Source organism: Penicillium chermesinum, assembly GCF_028974085.1.
Source record: "Penicillium chermesinum strain IBT 19713 chromosome Unknown utg000003l:1.0-5111272.0:1.0-5115320.0, whole genome shotgun sequence".
Lineage (NCBI taxonomy): Eukaryota > Fungi > Ascomycota > Eurotiomycetes > Eurotiales > Aspergillaceae > Penicillium > Penicillium chermesinum.
This window is the reverse complement of record NW_026695313.1, coordinates 4147917-4166126: the sequence shown is the minus strand read 5'-3', so window position 1 is coordinate 4166126 and position 18210 is coordinate 4147917. Positions and strand designations below refer to the sequence as shown.

General features: G+C 52.3%; 7 protein-coding genes across 7 annotated transcripts; 2 read left to right on the top strand and 5 right to left on the bottom strand.

The window, feature by feature from the left end:
- Positions 1–103: 103 nt before the first annotated feature.
- On the bottom strand, positions 104–1834 carry N7468_004520 (PEX28-32 family peroxisomal membrane protein; the record flags this gene model as incomplete). Its single annotated transcript, XM_058473817.1, has 3 exons — positions 104–1403; positions 1471–1608; positions 1671–1834. 3 exons carry the CDS (start codon positions 1832–1834, stop codon positions 104–106), a joined length of 1602 nt encoding a protein of 533 aa, XP_058332820.1.
- A 793-nt stretch (positions 1835–2627) lies between these two features.
- N7468_004519 (putative protein kinase) lies at positions 2628–7235 on the top strand (the record flags this gene model as incomplete). Its single annotated transcript, XM_058473816.1, has 5 exons — positions 2628–2727; positions 2788–2983; positions 3090–4359; positions 4404–7160; positions 7224–7235. 5 exons carry the CDS (start codon positions 2628–2630, stop codon positions 7233–7235), a joined length of 4335 nt encoding a protein of 1444 aa, XP_058332819.1.
- Positions 7236–7940: 705 nt separating this feature from the next.
- On the top strand, positions 7941–9302 carry N7468_004518 (endoplasmic reticulum-Golgi intermediate compartment family protein; the record flags this gene model as incomplete). Its single annotated transcript, XM_058473815.1, has 3 exons — positions 7941–8028; positions 8127–8753; positions 8791–9302. 3 exons carry the CDS (start codon positions 7941–7943, stop codon positions 9300–9302), a joined length of 1227 nt encoding a protein of 408 aa, XP_058332818.1.
- A 500-nt stretch (positions 9303–9802) lies between these two features.
- Positions 9803–11890, bottom strand: N7468_004517 (uncharacterized protein; the record flags this gene model as incomplete). The annotated part of the gene is made up of 4 exons (XM_058473814.1): positions 9803–11050; positions 11112–11353; positions 11404–11779; positions 11834–11890. The coding sequence occupies 4 exons, from the start codon at positions 11888–11890 to the stop codon at positions 9803–9805; spliced, it is 1923 nt and encodes a 640-aa protein (XP_058332817.1).
- A 532-nt stretch (positions 11891–12422) lies between these two features.
- N7468_004516 (RNA polymerase III-inhibiting protein MAF1) lies at positions 12423–13518 on the bottom strand (the record flags this gene model as incomplete). The annotated part of the gene is made up of 3 exons (XM_058473813.1): positions 12423–12707; positions 12764–13411; positions 13513–13518. 3 exons carry the CDS (start codon positions 13516–13518, stop codon positions 12423–12425), a joined length of 939 nt encoding a protein of 312 aa, XP_058332816.1.
- A 542-nt stretch (positions 13519–14060) lies between these two features.
- N7468_004515 (AP-1 complex subunit sigma) lies at positions 14061–14913 on the bottom strand (the record flags this gene model as incomplete). The annotated part of the gene is made up of 5 exons (XM_058473812.1): positions 14061–14093; positions 14266–14540; positions 14616–14733; positions 14815–14848; positions 14903–14913. The coding sequence occupies 5 exons, from the start codon at positions 14911–14913 to the stop codon at positions 14061–14063; spliced, it is 471 nt and encodes a 156-aa protein (XP_058332815.1).
- A 1175-nt stretch (positions 14914–16088) lies between these two features.
- On the bottom strand, positions 16089–16733 carry N7468_004514 (MARVEL domain-containing protein; the record flags this gene model as incomplete). The annotated part of the gene is made up of 3 exons (XM_058473811.1): positions 16089–16298; positions 16363–16629; positions 16692–16733. 3 exons carry the CDS (start codon positions 16731–16733, stop codon positions 16089–16091), a joined length of 519 nt encoding a protein of 172 aa, XP_058332814.1.
- Between the last annotated feature and the right edge of the window lie 1477 nt (positions 16734–18210).

Below are 18210 nucleotides of genomic sequence, written 5' to 3'. Positions count from 1 at the left end.
AAAGTACCTTGTTCTGTGTCTACCATTAGTCTTACGGTGCAGATTTGAAGATCGAATACATTCATAGTCCATCTAAGTCACATTTCACGCTACCGTGGGCGCATCAATGAGCAAGGGTCGAGTATGTCACTGGGACAGTGCTAGTGCGTGGGAGGTTGACTCGTTGAACAACTCGCACCCAGCGACGGCGTCTCCATTCCCCAACTCCATAAGCTGTAGAGTTTGTGACCTCCCAGTCTTGTGTGGTCCGCCTTTGGCGGTCTTCAATCTTGGGTGGTGGAGGCTGGTTCACAGACTTAACCTCTTCGAGGTCACCATAAGCCAATGCTGTGATATCATCACCATGCGTTTCCGCAGACCCGGAAGGGAGATCCCATACCCAACCTCCAATTTCGTCTACTAAAGCACTGCCATCCGGGCCCATGCCCGGAATCTCAAATCCAACGCCAGTAATCATACGCTCGACCACCCACTCGCGACAATCCAGATCAAGTTGCCACTTCTTACTCTTCCATTTCCATCCATTTGGTGGTCGGACGTCGTCAAAGAAGCGACAACCCCGGGGTCGGTCACCAGCGATACGTGATGGTGACAGTGGGTCATATGGCTGGGGACTGAACAGGTAATTTTCCCATGAGGACTCTGAAGAGCCAGAGGCTCGATACTGAATTTCGAAGATTTCAACTTCTCGCTCCTCTGGATCTGTATCGAGGGAAATATCTGCTAATTTCTCCAGGGCGGATACTGCTGCAGACGGGGTTTCTGGAACAGGTTGGCCAAAGAGCTCTTTGCCTTCGGCGGTTTCTTCAAGTGGATCCAGGTCCTCTATACCACTAACGTCTTGCATTAGGTTCATGACGAATTGCCGAATGGTCGAGTTATTCATCAATATGCCTGCATTACCAGCCGCAAGCATGAAAAACCGGACTGGTAAAAGATGCGCAGACAGAAAGAGCACAGCTGTAGCAACGGTGCAGCCAAGGAAAAGCGCAGACGAGAGCTTTTCATTTGAGAAATTTGTCAGAGGAGCGATAAGAGAAACGGCGGCATCATGCGCATCTGAGAAGTCGGCCATGCAGTTCTGGAGATCTCTCATATTACGGAAGAAATCCTTCGAGGTCTCCGGCGCAGGCTTGATAGTCTTTGCTGGAGCCAGAGCAGGGCCCTCGTAGGAATAGTAAGGAGTTGTACTAGAAGTAGATGTTGAGGGCGGGGGAGGATGGCGAGCCAAAAACGCAGGCACCATAATAAAGAGTAGTAATACCACCAGCGGTAGCACAAGCAGCAAATGTGGAGCTAGGCAGATGAAGGAATACACGAAAAGAAAGGAGAGGGTATGGGTCGGTGTCTTCCAGGTGAGCAGGCGCTCTACTTGCTCCTGGAACAGGAAAACCACACCAATTCTATATCGCAAGTTTATCATGTTAGTCGACGTTCTGTTCAGCAGACTAACTTGATTAAGATGCTCACCTAGCATTAAAGCGTCGAAAATTATTTGTCATGACCGGTAGACTGAATGCTGGCTTCTTAGGAGAAGCCGTTGCGGCCTTGTCTTCAGGACTTGGTTCATCATCGTCATCATCAGTTGGGATGACCTGTTGAAGAAGCCTATATTACACTTTGGTTAGCGGTCTGCACAAATTTCCACCACGGAGGCTACACAAGCATACTTGGTGAATAGGCGCTCCTGGATCGAAGCTTTCGAATGCGAAGACGACCGAGAGTGTGCACTATCCGGGGAACCGTTGCGATTGTGCCTCGGCTTGGGCAGTGGGATGGACCAGCGCGATGACTCGTCACGGTTTACTGGGGCCTCTGGGGAGTTCTCATCCATGATGTCAGGATAGCCCGCATGGCCAGGAGGTGAGGAAGAAGAGAAGAGAACCAAAGCTGGAAGGACCGAGAGGTTCTAGTCCAACATAAGCATGTGCAGATGTCGATGCCTGCTTCTTTGGGTCAGGTGCTTCCTTTCCGGGGTTGTGTATTGGTCGTATTGACCGTACCGAAGTTACGTAGATCGCGAGTTCCTCTTGCCGTATCCTGCCCCGCTTGATGTGAGCAGTAGAATTACGCTGCGTAAAACCAGGGTAATATACTCCCGCTTGCAGCTCGCAATCAGGGGAACCTTTGAGTAAGAGGTGTCGCTCCTTTTTTTGCGACGTCTCCACTCAAAAAAGATAGTGGGACAATAACGTGCATTATCTGGTCTCTTCGTCCTGCAGCAATTTGCTCCTATTTCCCTCACAATTTTCCCTCTGCTTTGTTTGGGGCGGATCTCGAACAGGGTATACCCTTCTGCGACCGCCTAGTGCACTTGCCCCAGCAACACGGCCAAAGCTACACCAAATTATTTTCTCCGTGTTTGGAGTCGCCCAAACCCACTTCTATCTGTCGGGCACCGTTGAAGTCCCTTCTTCCTGGAGTTTTGTCCTCGAAATGGACCGGTAACCGCCTTTGATCGGGTCGCGCGACAATCCTTCTGTTTTGATCGAACTGCTGCTTTCTCCTGAAAGCCATTGCATTCGGATCAAAGCAGTTTTGGGTGTGCTGAGCCAGTCGAATTGTGTATTGGAACGTTGCCTCGCATAGCTCCTCGCCTAGCCCCTCGACGTTAAGGGGCTGGAACAATGCCGGCCAAGCCGTCGCAGACTCCGGGGAGGGGTCAGGCTGGTGTGATCCAGTCCACTTCTTCAAACCCCTCACGAAATGACGATTCCGGATCAGGAGGTATGGCAATCACAACAACCCCGGCGAGCTGATAGCAGCGAAATTGACAAGATTATACAGCAGAAACCCCGGCCCGACGACGCCTGCAGAAAGCCGCCTCGACTACCTTCCATACGAGTAACTCCGCAAACCTCGACCCTCAGTCCTCCCGGGGCGTAGCCAGCCCGCGTTCAGGTGGAATGGGCCGCCGAAGACTGTCCATCAGAGATCAGAAGGCTCCTCAGGGGCCACGGCCCCAGGAGGGTTCGCGCTGGAGGTGAGCATCCCGCTTTATGATTGCCCCTGTGTTACGAGCGGGAGGCCGCTTGGGAGCGTCTGAGTCTCCTGCCCCATTTGCCGATTGCTAACGATTGATCACTCAGTAGCAAACCGACCGGTGGCTACTTCCATTCCGAAACTTCTTCGATCGACTCGACCGGTGAATCCAACAAGCCATATCCCTACAATATCCGAACCACAAGTGTGGGAAACCTTGCTAAGCAGGAACCCAGTCGAACTCCCCCAGAGAGCATGGAGTTCCTTGCGCCTATAAACTTCGACGATTTCCATAACAGTATCATGGCGGAGCCTAGTTTGAACCATTTCCCCATGCCTGGAAATGGTGGAAACGGATCTGAAAATAGACACTCCGGCTTGTCAAACAACAGCAATTGGACGAACCATAGTTATGATAGCAACTTTTCAGATCGCACTCGATCTGGCTCCGCTCGCAGGAAAAGTGAGGTCTCGCGCGTTAATATGCCACCGGCTGCCCCCAACAGCACAGGCCTGTCATCCACACCAACCAATGCACGAGCGCGCCGCCAAAGTCTTGCGCAGCCTTCAAACGGTACTACCACCCGGGGATCCCGAAAATCGATCAGCTCCGGAGCCTTCGCACCAACCACTGCATCTGCAAGACGGGCAAGTCTCAGTGCCCGCAAAGTCAGCACCGACACTACTGCGCGAAACAATATTGCAGGGAATTCCCTGCAACCTCGAGCATCGCAAGCGAATCTCAGCTTGGAGGACGAGAAGGTGCCGTCTTCAGTCCGAAGTCTCAAAGCCAAGTCATTTCAGCCAAGCGTACGTGAGCCGCGGGGGCCTTACTTGACCGCATCTGGGCCTACGGATCATAGTCGCTCCTCATCGACCAACAATGCCGTGCGCACTCCGGTTAAGGATACTTCTGGCAATGTCGTAACAACGCCTTCCTCATCATCTAAGCGTATGTCTGTCGCACCGCAGGCATTGCATGCAACAGGCTTGGGCGCCCGCACCATTAGCCCCACTGATGCGAGGCGAATGAAGCGGATGTCAACAATGCCTCCTGCCCCTCCCATGCCTCATACCCCTCCCACACAGACTGCTGAACCTCTCCCCACTCGGCCTCTCTCGTCCACACACACCTTGAATCACTCCCCTTCTTTCCTTCCAAGAAAAAGCGTCACGCCATCCTCTAACCGGACAACCCCAGATCCGAACCGCAAGTCCTATAGCTCTGGGCTGTCCTTGTCCTCAAACACGAGCTACAACTCCGTGCGAAATTCAAGCAGCTCACTTCAACCGCGACTTTCTCAAAATCTTTCCACATCGCGATTGCCAACTCCTAAACCGCGCACGGAACAGAATTCAACAAATAACGAAGAGGAGGTGCCCCCGTCCCCGCAATCCCCAAGGCCTATGAATCTCCCAAGGCTGAACTGGAAGCCCCCGTTTTCCCGGCTCCAAGAAAGTCTAGCCTCCCTGTTGATATTGGACAACTAAGCATTGCGCGAGACTCGGACTCGGATGCTATTGGCCGATATAGCCCTGTCACGAATGGCAATGGCAATGGCAATGGCGATGGCAATGACTTCTCTGCTGGGCGAGGGACGAAGACTGCAGACTCACGAACAAAGACGTCCACAGTCACAACGCGCAAAGGTCTACAGCCTCTGAAGCTACCGCCGCTAAATCTTCTCCCCTTGGGCACGCCAATGACCACGAAGATTGAAGCATTGAAAGACCGAGAAGCTGAGGATCGCAAAGCCCATACGCCCTCTCACCAACTCGGGGCGAAGACTCCCAGCACGCCTATGACCGCGTCAAAGGCATCAAACTTCTGGACATACGATGATGACGACGATGACGATGATAGAGCAGCTGCCAATTTTCCGCGAAGCAACACTTCCCATTTCGCAATCAGCACCTCTTCAACAGCTGCTGCGTTGCGAGCGGCGAGCAGCACTAGTGCATTTGAGAGCTTCGAGACGCCGAACGGAACACGAAATATCTCACCTTACGCGTCGTACACCTTGCCCAAGTCTAGTACGGACTTCAATTCGCTTCGGCACCAACCTAGCGCAGATTATTCTTCCAACCGGGCATCTCATTCGTATAAGTTGACCGGACCAAGACCTCAGACTCAGAGCGCCATATTCACACCTGCCACTGAACGCCTTAGCCAGGCCTCAACACCATCTGAGCCGGAGAGTGCCACCGCGCCCACTCCATCACTGCGTGATCGATTGAACGTGGCGCGTATCCGCAGTAGCTCCAAGACCAACAGCTCCTCAGATGTTAACATGGATCCGGCCAAGTACGATAACATGCCTCCCCCTAAGCTCCCAGCATCTGCCACCTGGAACAATTTATCCTCTGTTCCCTCCACAAGTCCAGTCCATAAGACCTCCTACCTGAAACCGCGTCGTCAATCGTCAGTCTCGAGCATCACCAAACAGCCTTCTTCCCCCAGGAAACCGAGTGTGAGCAGTGAACGAAGTTTAACACTTGAGATGACGCCATCCAACGAGTCCACTGGAAATGAGCAGCAATCTCGTTCCAGCAGCAATTACGTGTCGCCAGTCCATAAGATCATCAGTTCAGCTCGTTCCAGTGCTGCTGTCACATCTCGACCGAGTGAATCCACTGCCGACGCGGACACGGTCATTGCAGATGAAGAAATGAGACGGCTAGGCGCCAAAAGAAAGGACTTTGAGACTGCTGCCAAGCAGCTGGATGAGCTACGCCGTAAGGCAGGCCCGAAAGATCGGGTCAGCCCCGCCTCTGCACTAAAGATGGCTAATCTCAACATTTTTGAGCGAGGAGAGATCATCGACTATCGCGATATCTTTTTCTGTGGTACTCAAACCGCGAAGAAGCATGTCGGGGATCTCCATTCAGGTGCTGCGAACTTTGGCTATGATGACGATCGTGGTGACTATAATATTGTCATAGGTGACCATCTTGCGTATCGCTATGAAGTTGTCGATGTCCTTGGCAAGGGTAGTTTCGGACAAGTTGTGAGATGTGTCGATCATAAGACTGGTGCTTTGGTCGCGGTGAAGATCATTCGCAACAAGAAGCGATTCCATCAGCAGGCTCTGATTGAAGTCAATCTTCTTAAAAAGCTGAAGGATTGGGACCCTAATCGCGAGCACAGTGTGGTCAATTTCGTCGAGAGCTTTTACTTCCGCGGCCACCTCTGTATTTCAACCGAGCTCCTGGGGATTAATTTGTATGAGTTCATCAAGGCACACGACTTCCGCGGTTTCTCCCTCAAACTGATCCGGCGGTTCACCAAACAAATGCTCAGCAGTCTTATCCTGCTCCATGCTAAGAAGGTCATCCACTGCGACTTGAAGCCTGAAAACATTCTCCTGGTTCACCCATTGAATTCGGAGATTCGTGTCATTGATTTTGGCTCCAGCTGCTTCGAAAATGAGAAGGTCTACACTTACATCCAAAGTCGATTCTATCGTTCGCCCGAGGTTATTCTTGGGATGTCGTACGGCATGCCTATCGACATGTGGAGTCTTGGGTGTATCCTCGCTGAATTATTCACTGGCTACCCTATCTTCCCTGGTGAGAATGAACAAGAGCAATTGGCTTGCATTATGGAGATCTTCGGCCCCCCAGAGAAACATTTGATCGAAAAGAGTACACGAAAGAAGCTTTTCTTCGACTCGCTGGGTAAACCGCGGTTGACGGTCTCTTCGAAGGGTCGACGTCGCCGTCCGAGCACCAAGGACCTCCGACAGGCTCTGAAGTGCGAAGACGATGCTTTCCTCGACTTCATCACTCGCTGCTTACGCTGGGACCCTGCCAGGCGAATGAGCCCTCAGGAGGCTTTGAAGCACGAATTCATCACAGGCATCAAGTCGACTGCTCGCCCTCGCGTGTATGCTGCGGCTAACTCCTCACCTGCCAAACGTGGTATATCATCCAGCGGACGGCCCCTTCCAGAGCCACCTACCACAGGCGCAAAGACTGGTTACATGCGTAATCCGTCTGGAAGCTCTCCCACCAAAAATGGGAAACGGCATTCGACTGTAAGCGGATTGCCGCCTTCCAGTCCCGCCAAACGAGGCTCACATAGCTCCACCACCGGTGGAACTGGTCTTCCGCGTGCTTCTGCTCGAAGTATCAGTGGAAAGCCTGACCTCGCCACCGCAGCGGCGGCAACTAGCCTGGTTAGTTCTGATCATTACTTATAGTATTTTTACAGCGATGAAAACTCGCTAACCGACGAACAGAAGACAAAATAAGGGAATCCACGCAGCTTTCCTATTCCAGGCTTGTCTCAATCACCCCTCCTACCCCCCACCCCAAACCCCTATGATTGTTTGCTCTGTAATCATATTTGTTTCTGATTTGCGTTTTTCTTTTCTCTTTTTCTCTGTCATGTTCCGCTGTTCATGCATCAGGTGGTCGGTCATGTCACTTCATGTCGCAACTGGCCGGAAACCCCGGAGACGAAAGGACGGCAATCATACTATACCCGTTATGTTCGTTGACTGCATTTACATTGGGGTCCTGATACGGTTTGCGACGGGTTTTATTGCGTACATGTCTTTCGTTTGTTGTCTTTCGCTTTCCTATACTGATGATCATCCTTACCCTTCTTCTGGGCCTGGTTCCTTGTAAAAAGGGCTTTGCCGCTGTACATTTTCGACGCGTTTTCTTGCATCTCTTCGGAGAGCCCTAGATGTTGGGCCTCACGTAGAGCCATTCGGATGGGTCATACCTTATTAAGATGAATACACATAGCTATGATAAATCAATCAATTCTCTTCTAACTGTCTGTGCAAGTACAGGTAAACTCGAGATCCGCCGCAGAATATTCGCGGTGTACCTGCATGTTCTATCAACAAAGTTCACGTACCTGAGTGGGTCCCGCAATCGGGCTACTTGGCCACATCGTCTTATCGAACTCCACCTCTTGCCATCCTCCTGTATGTCGACCATCCGCAATGAATGGCTTCGACGCTAAAGGTCTCGACGAGGACGCCTTTGGGGAGAAGTCCAATGTGTCTGGGCTAAAGACCTTCGACGCTTTTCGTGAGTCTTATTCCCCGTGGACACGCGATCGAGTGGAGATCATGCCGGCCAACACCACAAAACATACAATTGCTAACATGTCCCCCTCGTCAATACAGCCAAAACCAAAACTTCTTACACCACCCCCACCCACCGCGGCGGCCAATGGACGGTCTTGATCCTGGTTATCTGCACCGTGTTCGGCCTGTCGGAATTAAAAACATGGTGGCACGGCACTGAGCAGCACCACTTCAGCGTGGAGAAGGGCGTCTCCCACCAAATGCAATTGAACCTCGACATAGTCGTCCATATGCAATGCGACGCCCTCCGAGTCAATATCCAAGACGCCTCCGGCGACCGCATCTTAGCCGGCGACCTCTTAAAACGCGAAGACACCAACTGGGGCCTCTGGATGCAGAAGCGCAACTACGAGAGCTACGACGGCGAACACGAGTACCAGACCCTGAGCCACGAGTCCGCCGACCGTCTATCCGAGCAGGAGACGGATGCCCACGCCGGCCACGTCCTGAGCGAGGTGCGCCGGAACACGAAGCGGAAATTCGCCAAGGGCCCGCGCATGCGCTGGGGCGACGAGAAGGACTCATGTCGCATCTACGGGAGCCTTGAGGGGAACAAGGTCCAGGGGGGACTTCCATATCACGGCGCGCGGACATGGATATCGCGAGATGGCGCCGCATCTGGATCATTCGGGTATGTTCTTATTTATGCTCTTTGGGATGGCGGAAGTGATGGATGCTTTGCGGCAGGACTAACTCGTTATAGCATTTAATTTCTCACATATGATCACTGAGCTCTCGTTTGGTCCTCATTACCCCTCGCTTCTCAACCCTCTGGATAAGACGATTGCCGAGACAAGCGATCACTACTATAAGTTCCAATATTTTCTCTCTGTGGTTCCCACGCTGTACACTAAGGGCAAGAGTGCCTACGACGCATACACCAAGGCACCAGCTGCAGCTGAGACGCGCAGTGGTCGGAACACGGTCTTCACAAACCAGTATGCGGCGACTAGCCAGTCCGATGCCATTCCTGAGAACCCATATTTTGTGCCTGGGATCTTCTTCAAGTACAACATCGAGCCGATCATGCTGCTGGTCAGTGAGGAGCGCACAGGCTTTCTTGCGCTGGTAATTAGGCTGATCAATACTGTCTCGGGCGTTTTGGTGACTGGCGGCTGGATCTATCAGATCTCCACCTGGGTTACAGAGATCGTAGGAAAGAGGCGGAGGCAGCACTCGGAGGGTGTGTTGACTGGCAAGCATTATTCGGACTAGTTTTGAGATATTATCCTGTGTTGCGCCAGCTTTGGCTGTTGATCTGCTTTATGTTTGTGGTTCCATGATCCCAATTGCATTTGCCCTTGTGGGCCTGGAGTTTTCCAAGGTTGAGACAAATCATATTACTAGTAGGCGATACTATACAGTATTTCCACTGTTAGGTGGAGTGTTTTTTTACAGCGCCATAGTCAAAGCCTACCATGTTCCTTCAGTGGTAGGAGATATTCTGTTGACGACTCAGCGCCAGAGCGCTGTATACCATCGTTATCATCGTAGACGAGCTTGATTTCAAACCGGTTAAGCGGGGGGAGGCTCCCAGCCTAATATATTTCCGTAAAAAATCATGTCAAGCTTGCAGCTTTCAAGGACTTTCCAAGGTTGATAACTCCTAAGGTGTTTGCTACTCCCTAAACCGCCGAATTCAAGATTGGCCGACGGCCACAAGCATATGCGGGAAACACAAATAGCTGAAAAGTGGTATATAATGTAACAATGGCCTAAACCTCGAAGATATCGCCCATGCCGACCCCCACAGCACCAGCCCGACTATCCACCAAATCCAAGCGCCACTTGTTCCAATCCCGCAGCTTGCGCTTAATCTCGCGAACCCATTCCACCCGCTTACGTGCTTCCTCCTCAGCCTGTGCGCGGCGGAACTCGGCCTCATCATAATCATCCTGCAGATTCTCTTCAGCAAGCAGCTCAAGACTGCCCCGAGTCGCAGGGGCATGGGGATGCGGCGGATTCGACGAACCCGCCCGCGCACGGTTGTTATTGTAGTGATTGCCGCCAGTGAATGCAGCAAAGCCGCTAGACAGCACCGTTGAGAAGGATGAGTGCTGTTGCTGTTGCTGGAAAGCTATGCTGCGGCGGCGTGAGTGATCGGGCTTGCCACCGACAAGATCGACATCGTCGAACGCGTTTGCGCCGGCGTCGACGGCCCTGGGCTCTTCGTCGGGCAGCTCCTCGCCGCTGGCAAGTTCTTGCCGCTTCTCTTGCCAGACGCCACGGCGCAGATCGAATATCTCGCCTTCCAGCTCTCGGATGCGGCGTTCCAGTCGCTGGCGCTCCTCGTCTTCGAGCTCATCGAGGGCTTCGTCGTCGGCCCCGCCGGCGGTATCGCGCTTACGGACCCGGTCTCGTTCTTCGCGAAGACGGAGGTTTTCATTTTCGATGCTGCCGAGTTTCTTCTTGAGCGTTGCAAGGTCTTTCTCAATTTTCTCGCTTTCGCGGAGTCGCGTCTGGTGCCTAGCCTCAGTTTCCTTGTGTAGATTACCGATGGCTTGGAGCTTCTTCTCCAGAGTCTCTATCTTCTTCTCTGCCTCCATCTTTTCTTTCTTGAGCCCCTCGATCTCTCGTTCCAGATTCTTGACCCGGGTTTCAGTGGAGGACTTGTCAGCGCCTTCTTTGACAGCCTTCTCTGAGGCACGGCTGAGCTCTTGCTTAGCCTCTGCGAGCTCCTGTTGGCACTTTTCTAGAGCGGCCTTGCCCTCCGATACTTGATCATTCAATGCCGCCAATTGAGACTCATGCTCGCTGTGAGACGATGACTGAGAGTTGATCTGAGCGCGGAGATTGGAGATCTCCAATTCCATAGCCTCGACCGCAGCCGACTTGGACTCTAACTGGCGAACCAGATCGGCTGGCGGAGACTCTGATGTCCCAGGGGCGGAACTAGCATTGCTGCGATGTGAGCGTGACTGAAGCTGTGAATTCTGGCGCTGTAGCGAAGCAATTTCCTCTTTCTGTAAAAGAACGCTCGTTAGCGATGTTCGCTTGATATATAGATCAGCGTCAAAGCCATACCAATGACTCGATTCCAGCCGCCTTCTCCTCCGCCTCCTTCAATTTCTCCCGTAGCTCGGCAACATCCACATTTGCCTCGCGCAGATCCTCCAGCTCGTCCTCCGTCTTCCGGAACCGTGTAGACGTCTCCGCAAGCTCCTTCTCCAGCCGCTTGTTATCCTTCTCCAACTCCTCAATGCGCGTCGACTGCTTACGGAACACTTCATGCACCGACTCCCCGTCCCTGTCAATGGGGGAAGTGACTGCGGCGGGGACTTGAGTGCTGCACTTGCTGGTGAGGGCGAATGACTACCCTGCGAGACAGAGGTCTTCCGGAAAGACGACGAGCGCATCTTCGACTGGATGGACAGGGAGGGCTGGCGGGTGTGGCCCGCGCGAGGGTTATCGAGACGACTAGACGCCTGAGGGTCGGCTTCTGGGTCCGGTGAAGTGGGAGCGGGGGGCATAGGCTCGACTGGAGACTCAGCGCCTTCGTCGGGCTTTGCTTGCGATTCTGGTTCTGGCGCTGGCTCTGACGCTGGCTCGGGCTGGTCTGCGGTGGTGGTGTCTTGTGAAGTGTTCTCCACGGGGGCATCTGCATCTTTATCTGCGTCTGTATCTTTAGGCGCGTCGGCGGAGGCGGTGCTCTTTTTGTTGGCTTTCTTCTTCTGTTTCTGGAGCTGGGCCACCTATGGAATACCCAGGTTAGTGATTGCTGCGCGGCCGAGTTGTTTGAGGCGTACCCTTTTCTTCGCGGCGGCCAGCTTCTCAGCTTTGATACGCTCTTCTTCGTCGGCCATGACGAATGCGTGGCCAGCAAGGTTGTGTGTCGAGGGTTGAAGTGGAGGAGAATGGACAGCTTTCCCCATTCGGTGCACAGACCATGCGATCTACGATACGGACATGCATGGAATTCAGATGCCCCGGTATGCAAGTTGCTTTCAAATTGAGATCATAACGGTGCAATCTAGACAAGTCAAATGCCATAGCAGGTACACAAGCATCAGACATTTCTAAGATGCGCCAGCCGAGCCAAAACAGTGCGACTGCTAGTACAAGTGGCCCCATAACAACCCCGCCCTTTATCAGGAGTAAATGTTAAGTATCATTAAAACAATATGGACATTAGAACAGGAAACGAGATCTCAAACGAGGCGTATCATGTCAATCTTGCCCAACGCCTCTGGTGGGTGAAGACATATGCAGGTTGAATTGCGCCAAAAACCAACCGAAGTCACCAAGAAACGCCTCCGGCTAAATTAAGAAACACTGACGTTAAGGAATAACTGCAACAAAACAGACTGAACCAAAAACAACCTACATGTGCAAAACTTAGACTTCCATGGTGTCCATCATCTCCTCACTCATGGCCCGCACTGTCCCCTTGCGACCCGACCGGGACTGCATTTCCTCATCGCTGAACATGAAATGATCATCGTCGTCGATAACTGGGTGGATAGTCTCCGAATCGGCCTCCAACTCATCTTCACTGAGCTCCTGTCGGAGAGACGATTCGGCACGACTTCCAAGCCAGTATCGCGCCCTCTTGCTAGAGCTCAAGTCGGGCGTCAGGTAGCCATCGTCGAAGTTTCGCTTCCCCGTGGGGGTAGCGGCGCCCTCGTCGGGGGAGAGTGGCTGAGGATCGGAATGGCTCTCAAATAGAGGTAGCAGACACGCTTACGGAGCGGGTTGAAAAAGAAGTAATGCATACTCCAGATCGCTCCGTCATCGGCATCTGAGGGGTCCTCATCTGGTGAGTACGAGTAGATTGCGCATTCCTTCAAGGACATATGCTCATCTAGAATCCTCCACATCCGTGGGCCCCAGGCAGGTGCTCCATTGTATGAACCAGAGAGTGTCGCGGGCGAAGAGGGCGAGAAGTCAAGTGACTCACGCGGCCGCAGATTGTACAACGTGGAATCAATCGTGTTCATAATGCGCTTCAAATGTCGCTCACGACGAAAATCGGTCGGGCGCAAGACATGTGAGAAATCGTAATCCGGATGGCTGGCGTTCAGAGTCGCAATAAGATAAGCGAACGTTCGGCGACTCGAATGCTCGCTCAGGGGGCCAAATGGACTCGATCGCGAGAGGTTCAAAGTCTCTGCGGCATCGTGGGCGTGAGGAGGGGACAGCGAGGCTGATAGGCGGAGAACTGATTCATATTGGGCTTCTAGCGATTGCTCAATATGATTATATAGCTTGCGATCGGATCGGGCAGCCTTGGTTGTGTACAGATCACATCCACCCTCGATGTGACAATCGGCTGTGTCGAAATTGAGCGAACTAGTCACGTCTTCGAACTCTGGTAAAGGTAGAAACTGAATTCGATGGGATGAGCACAGGATTTGATGAAGAGCATTGGCGATACCCGCGCAAAGAGGGCAACGGATGGGTCCATAGGGGGGGGATAGCGACGAACCTTCATCGTGAAGTCGGCGGAGCAAGTCAGTTTTGCCTGCAAGACAAGCAAGAGGTGTTGGACCTTTCAGGTTTCCTTATCAGGCGATATGAAAGTCGTTGGAAGTGAGACGACGCGGGGGATCGCGTTGTCGCCGGAGACGGAGGTGAGGAGCGCCGATCGGAGGCTGCAACCGGAGCACCCAGATAAGCAGGCCGCACAGTATATAATGCCACAACTACAGGTCGGAAGAGAGGGTTGGGGGGGATAAATGGCCAGGAATAAAGACACCAGAGATAACTCGGGCATTAGACGTCCAGAGGATGAGGGGAGGAGTTGCGACCGGACGATCACGTGGACCCCTGGATAAGCCAGTGAGAGGCCGCACTGACCTCACGCAGCGCAAACTCGCTGGTTCCACGGTTCAAAGGCCAACGCGGGCCAAGTTGCGAGCCACTTCTTCGGTGTCCTGAATGGAGGTGGTATTGATCAGTAAAACAAAAGAATCGCTATATAACAAAACGCCATACAAAAATTTAAGGAATCTGATGAACCATCACAAAGAACATTTACATGATCTTGGTGACGACATCCTCCTCGACCTGGGGCAGGTATTAGCCCAGTTGAAATAGCAAGGTAAGACGACAAAGAACGGCGAGGTCCGATCGGGGTTAGTCGAGCGACACGTCGAGGACCCGACTGTCCCCAATCCTCCCAAAGCCGTAGGGAAGTGAAAGAGGAAACGTGAATGGAAACCCGATAACTGGAACTCACCTCCATATCTTCCAGGCTGTCCTGCTGGCTAATGCAGCGAAGAACATTCTTCTTGCTGCTTTCTTGTATTTCCCCTGCCAATAGCAGCTCATCCAGGATGAAATAGGCCTTCTGGAAATTGAAAATGATGTCCAGCTCGCACACGTTGCCATAGTACTTGTCCATCTGCTCGACATAGCGATGCACCACCTCCAGAGTGATCAATTCATTGTCCGTGGGACCACAACCGGCGATGAAGAAGAGGGAAGCATAACGGCGGTAGATGACTTTGGAGTCTGTGGGCGATACCATGTCAGCGGCGGCAGTAATGGGGGGGCGTTTGGGGTATGAGAGGGTGGGTGGCTAATGACCTTTGTATTCGAGGAAATTGCACATGCGCGTCCGGCGCGACAGGACCAGCTGGGTCACATCTTTGATAATCTTGGCCTTTTCCTTGGGGGAGAGGGTAGTGAACCACTTGGCGAGACGCTGGAGGGGAAAAAAAATGTTGTGTTAGTTTGCGCGGGATTAATCTTCAAGCCCCATAGTAGGGTGGGCCACACGACGTACCACTTTGCCCTGGCGGGACAACAGAATCAGGTAGCTGCAGAATCTATCAGTATCAAAGCGGCTGGGTAGGCAGAGGATCGAAACAGACCTGATAGCCATGATGGAGGGGGAATGGGGAGAGGGTGGGAGGAAAAGGGATGGAGAAGGGGCGTGTCAAGTCCTGGCGGATCCGAGCTTAGCACAGATTCTTTGGGTGGAGCGGAGGGGAGGTGCCCCGCTACAGTGCCCTAAGTTTAGACAGAGGGTGAATGACAAGGAATATTCGCATAGATGAGATGAATGTAACGATCAAATATATTGAAATGATCGAAAATGATGGGGACTCGTCGCAGTTGGAAGCGAGTGAGTCAACCTGCAGCAAGCACCCTTACCCCGGACTGGTAAGCTAACAGCCGGCGAGACCTACCCGGGTCAGCACGGGAAACACATACAATTTATTAGCAGCATGGTATAGGTTCAATTCTCGTGTTAGTCTGCTCCTTATTTGGAAGTCTCTATTTGAGGGTCAAGGTTTTCTCTCGCTCCTTTCCTGAAGCAAGCTCCATTTGGACTCTTGAGTATATTATCGTTCCTTCGAATCGGTACATAGACAATTGTACCGCGAGTGGCACCTTTTTGCCCCCTGCTTGGATACAGTTGACTGTCCATGTTCCAGGGGTTAAGCTTGAGACTATGACCTACTGGGTCTAGGCTTTAGGGGCGGTGGTAGTCCCGAACTACTAGTAGACATGGCCAACGGGCAACAAAGAGAGCTCTCTCCTTCGGCAACTCTCTAATGGCACCCGGAAACACAAACTAACTAGGAATACTCTCAAGAACTAGTACCTCCCATGAAAGTCGATAGAATTAACAAGTTCGAGTATAACATTCATGGGAAATCCCAAGAGGTGCACATGCAGTTGAAATCTCACAATTAAACCAGTACTAGGTATTATCACTGACACAGGAAGTCCAACCCATATGCGCCTATCCATGAGCCATAACAAGCTCTACTAATTTTCAATCATCCAAGCGAGGGTGGGTCGATTGCGAAGACAGGGCAGAATCCGCTGATCGCCAAGTCAAACACCCATCGCAAACGCCAAACGTCATCATCACATCCTCCTCATGCCCACTAAGGGCACTCATAGTCATCGTAACTCGGGAGCCGAGACGCAGAGACACCAACTGTTTCTAGAAAAGTCCCTCTAGAAGGAGGGTTTCAGATGGAAACCTTTTTGGTGTACAAAGAACCTCTCGCGACACTCTCCCACGTTGACAGCTCTTTTGACCCTTTAGACCTGAGCCATGCTGGGACGTCCAACAACACGACGGGCACCACCACTGGGCAGGCCGCTTGAGCGGGCCATGAAGATAGAGACGATGACCGAGGCCATGTACCCAGCCCAGCCAAACCACAGGAATGCGGTGGAGGCCTGGGCCTCGCGGCAGCTCCTCTCACGGTGGTGGGAGCCGTTGACGACTTCGTTGTGCATCAGGTAGTTCTAGGAAACCGAGTGTTAATTAGGGGCTTCTTCTCGCGCGTGTACATTTGTGGTAGTCGCGTACCTGGTTGCTGCAGGAGTGGACTTCCAAGCGGGCAGCGAGCACGATGGCAGCGCAGAAGAAGAAAATACAGTTCAGAAGATCCACGATAATCATGATGATCGGGTGGATCGCCCAGTCCAGGTTGAAGGATGCTGGGACCAGATAGAACAGGGTGAACATAGAGAAGGCTGAGGTGAACATGGCATAGTTCACAGAGGCCGGGGTTCCGCTGAAGGCCGAGGCGATCATGTTACCGATGAGGGCCATGACGAGAAGAGTCCAGAGAAACTGCGCGCGAAAAGGTGGTCAGCTTTCTTCCTGCATAAGCCTGTCTTCTTGATCTCTCATACCTGCCAGACCCGCAGGCCCAACTGAACGCCCTTCAAAGCCATCGGAACGGGAAGATTAGATCGCGTGTAGATCGTGGGGAAGTGTAGAGGCAGGGGTGAGAGTCGCACAGAAGGCAGAGATCAACGGAGTTGCAGGTTCGAGTTTAAGGCAGGAACGGCCTTATAAGCCACGGATCCCCCGGAGGAGTTGGTGAATGGTGATGACGGTATTGAACGCCCAAAGCTTCAGGATCCCCTACGTCATCCATCGACGCGCCCGGGAGCCGGCGGTACCAGGGGAGGGGTTGCACGAAAACCCTGACTTAATCGACTTAACTGACTTAAATGACTTAATCGAATGGATGGCTCTTCATGAGAATTTCCCCTAAGAAAACTAACGCGAACTAATCCTGGACCTCTGTGCGTAAATCCCCTACGGCCCTACGGGTACGGGGACGGGTACGGGTATAGACTACATTCCTCAGGGTGCCATTAGAGTTCGCGGTATCTCATCAGTAGACCCCTTCAGTATATATTGTAGGTTACAGGATCTTTTTTGCCCTCTTTTCTTTGGTTGCTTTGCTGCATGACTCTCATTACTCCAAACAGGATTCGGGCTCCCACGACCCCTCAAAAATGGGGGTTTCTGAGAGGTTCGTAGCTCGGCGATAGTGTAACTTTAATTGTAGCTAGCCCGGAAGGGGCATGCAGAGAATTGTGTTGGATTGTCCCAGCTTTGAGTTTTCCCATGAAATATATGCTTAATATTACAGTAGTTCGTTATCTGCACAATCAGGTTTCGTTGAGCTCCCCCCTGCCTTGAAAATTGGAAGTTTCTATCGAATATGGTAAAGCTGTACTAAGTATTCAGCTGCAAGCCCCACAAGTGGCAATCCTCCGAACGCACACTAAGCCCTAGACACGGAGCCCTGGAGGGCACCCAACTGGGTGGACCCCAAGAATTTTTGAGCTGGAACCCGGACACGGAGATCCCAAATACACTTATTCCTGCTTCCCTGTGGAAACGCTCTGAACGGAGCCATCCCTCCCGAGCACGAACAGATAGTCTCTATAAATGTAACAAACCAGGGAAAATAAATACCCTTGCGGACTGTTATACCCGAGTCCAGCACCCTCCCTACGCATACAGCTCTTTAAAAAAAGGAGAAATAAAATACAGTAGAAATAAAATAAAAAGAGAAATGAAAGTAAGAACCTTCATTTAACATACCGGTGTCGAGCGCGATGATACGCAGTCCATAATGCGTCTTCGTCGAGTATCCACCATAATGACCCCGCGCCTCTTGGGCTGGTGGGCCACCTATCCACCCTTCATAGGGCCAGAGGCGAGCAACTACTTCTCATGATTCCAACTCGCCTGTTCGCCAAGCTGCCCTAGAAGCCGATACGCACGCTTCAACAGTAGGAGGACTTGTGTCATGATTGCCCATCATGACGAACACGGGCCCAGTCAAGTTTATCCATGAGCATCTCAAAGACGCTAGTCTCGCTATACTCGAGACATCCTCGCGAGTTCTAC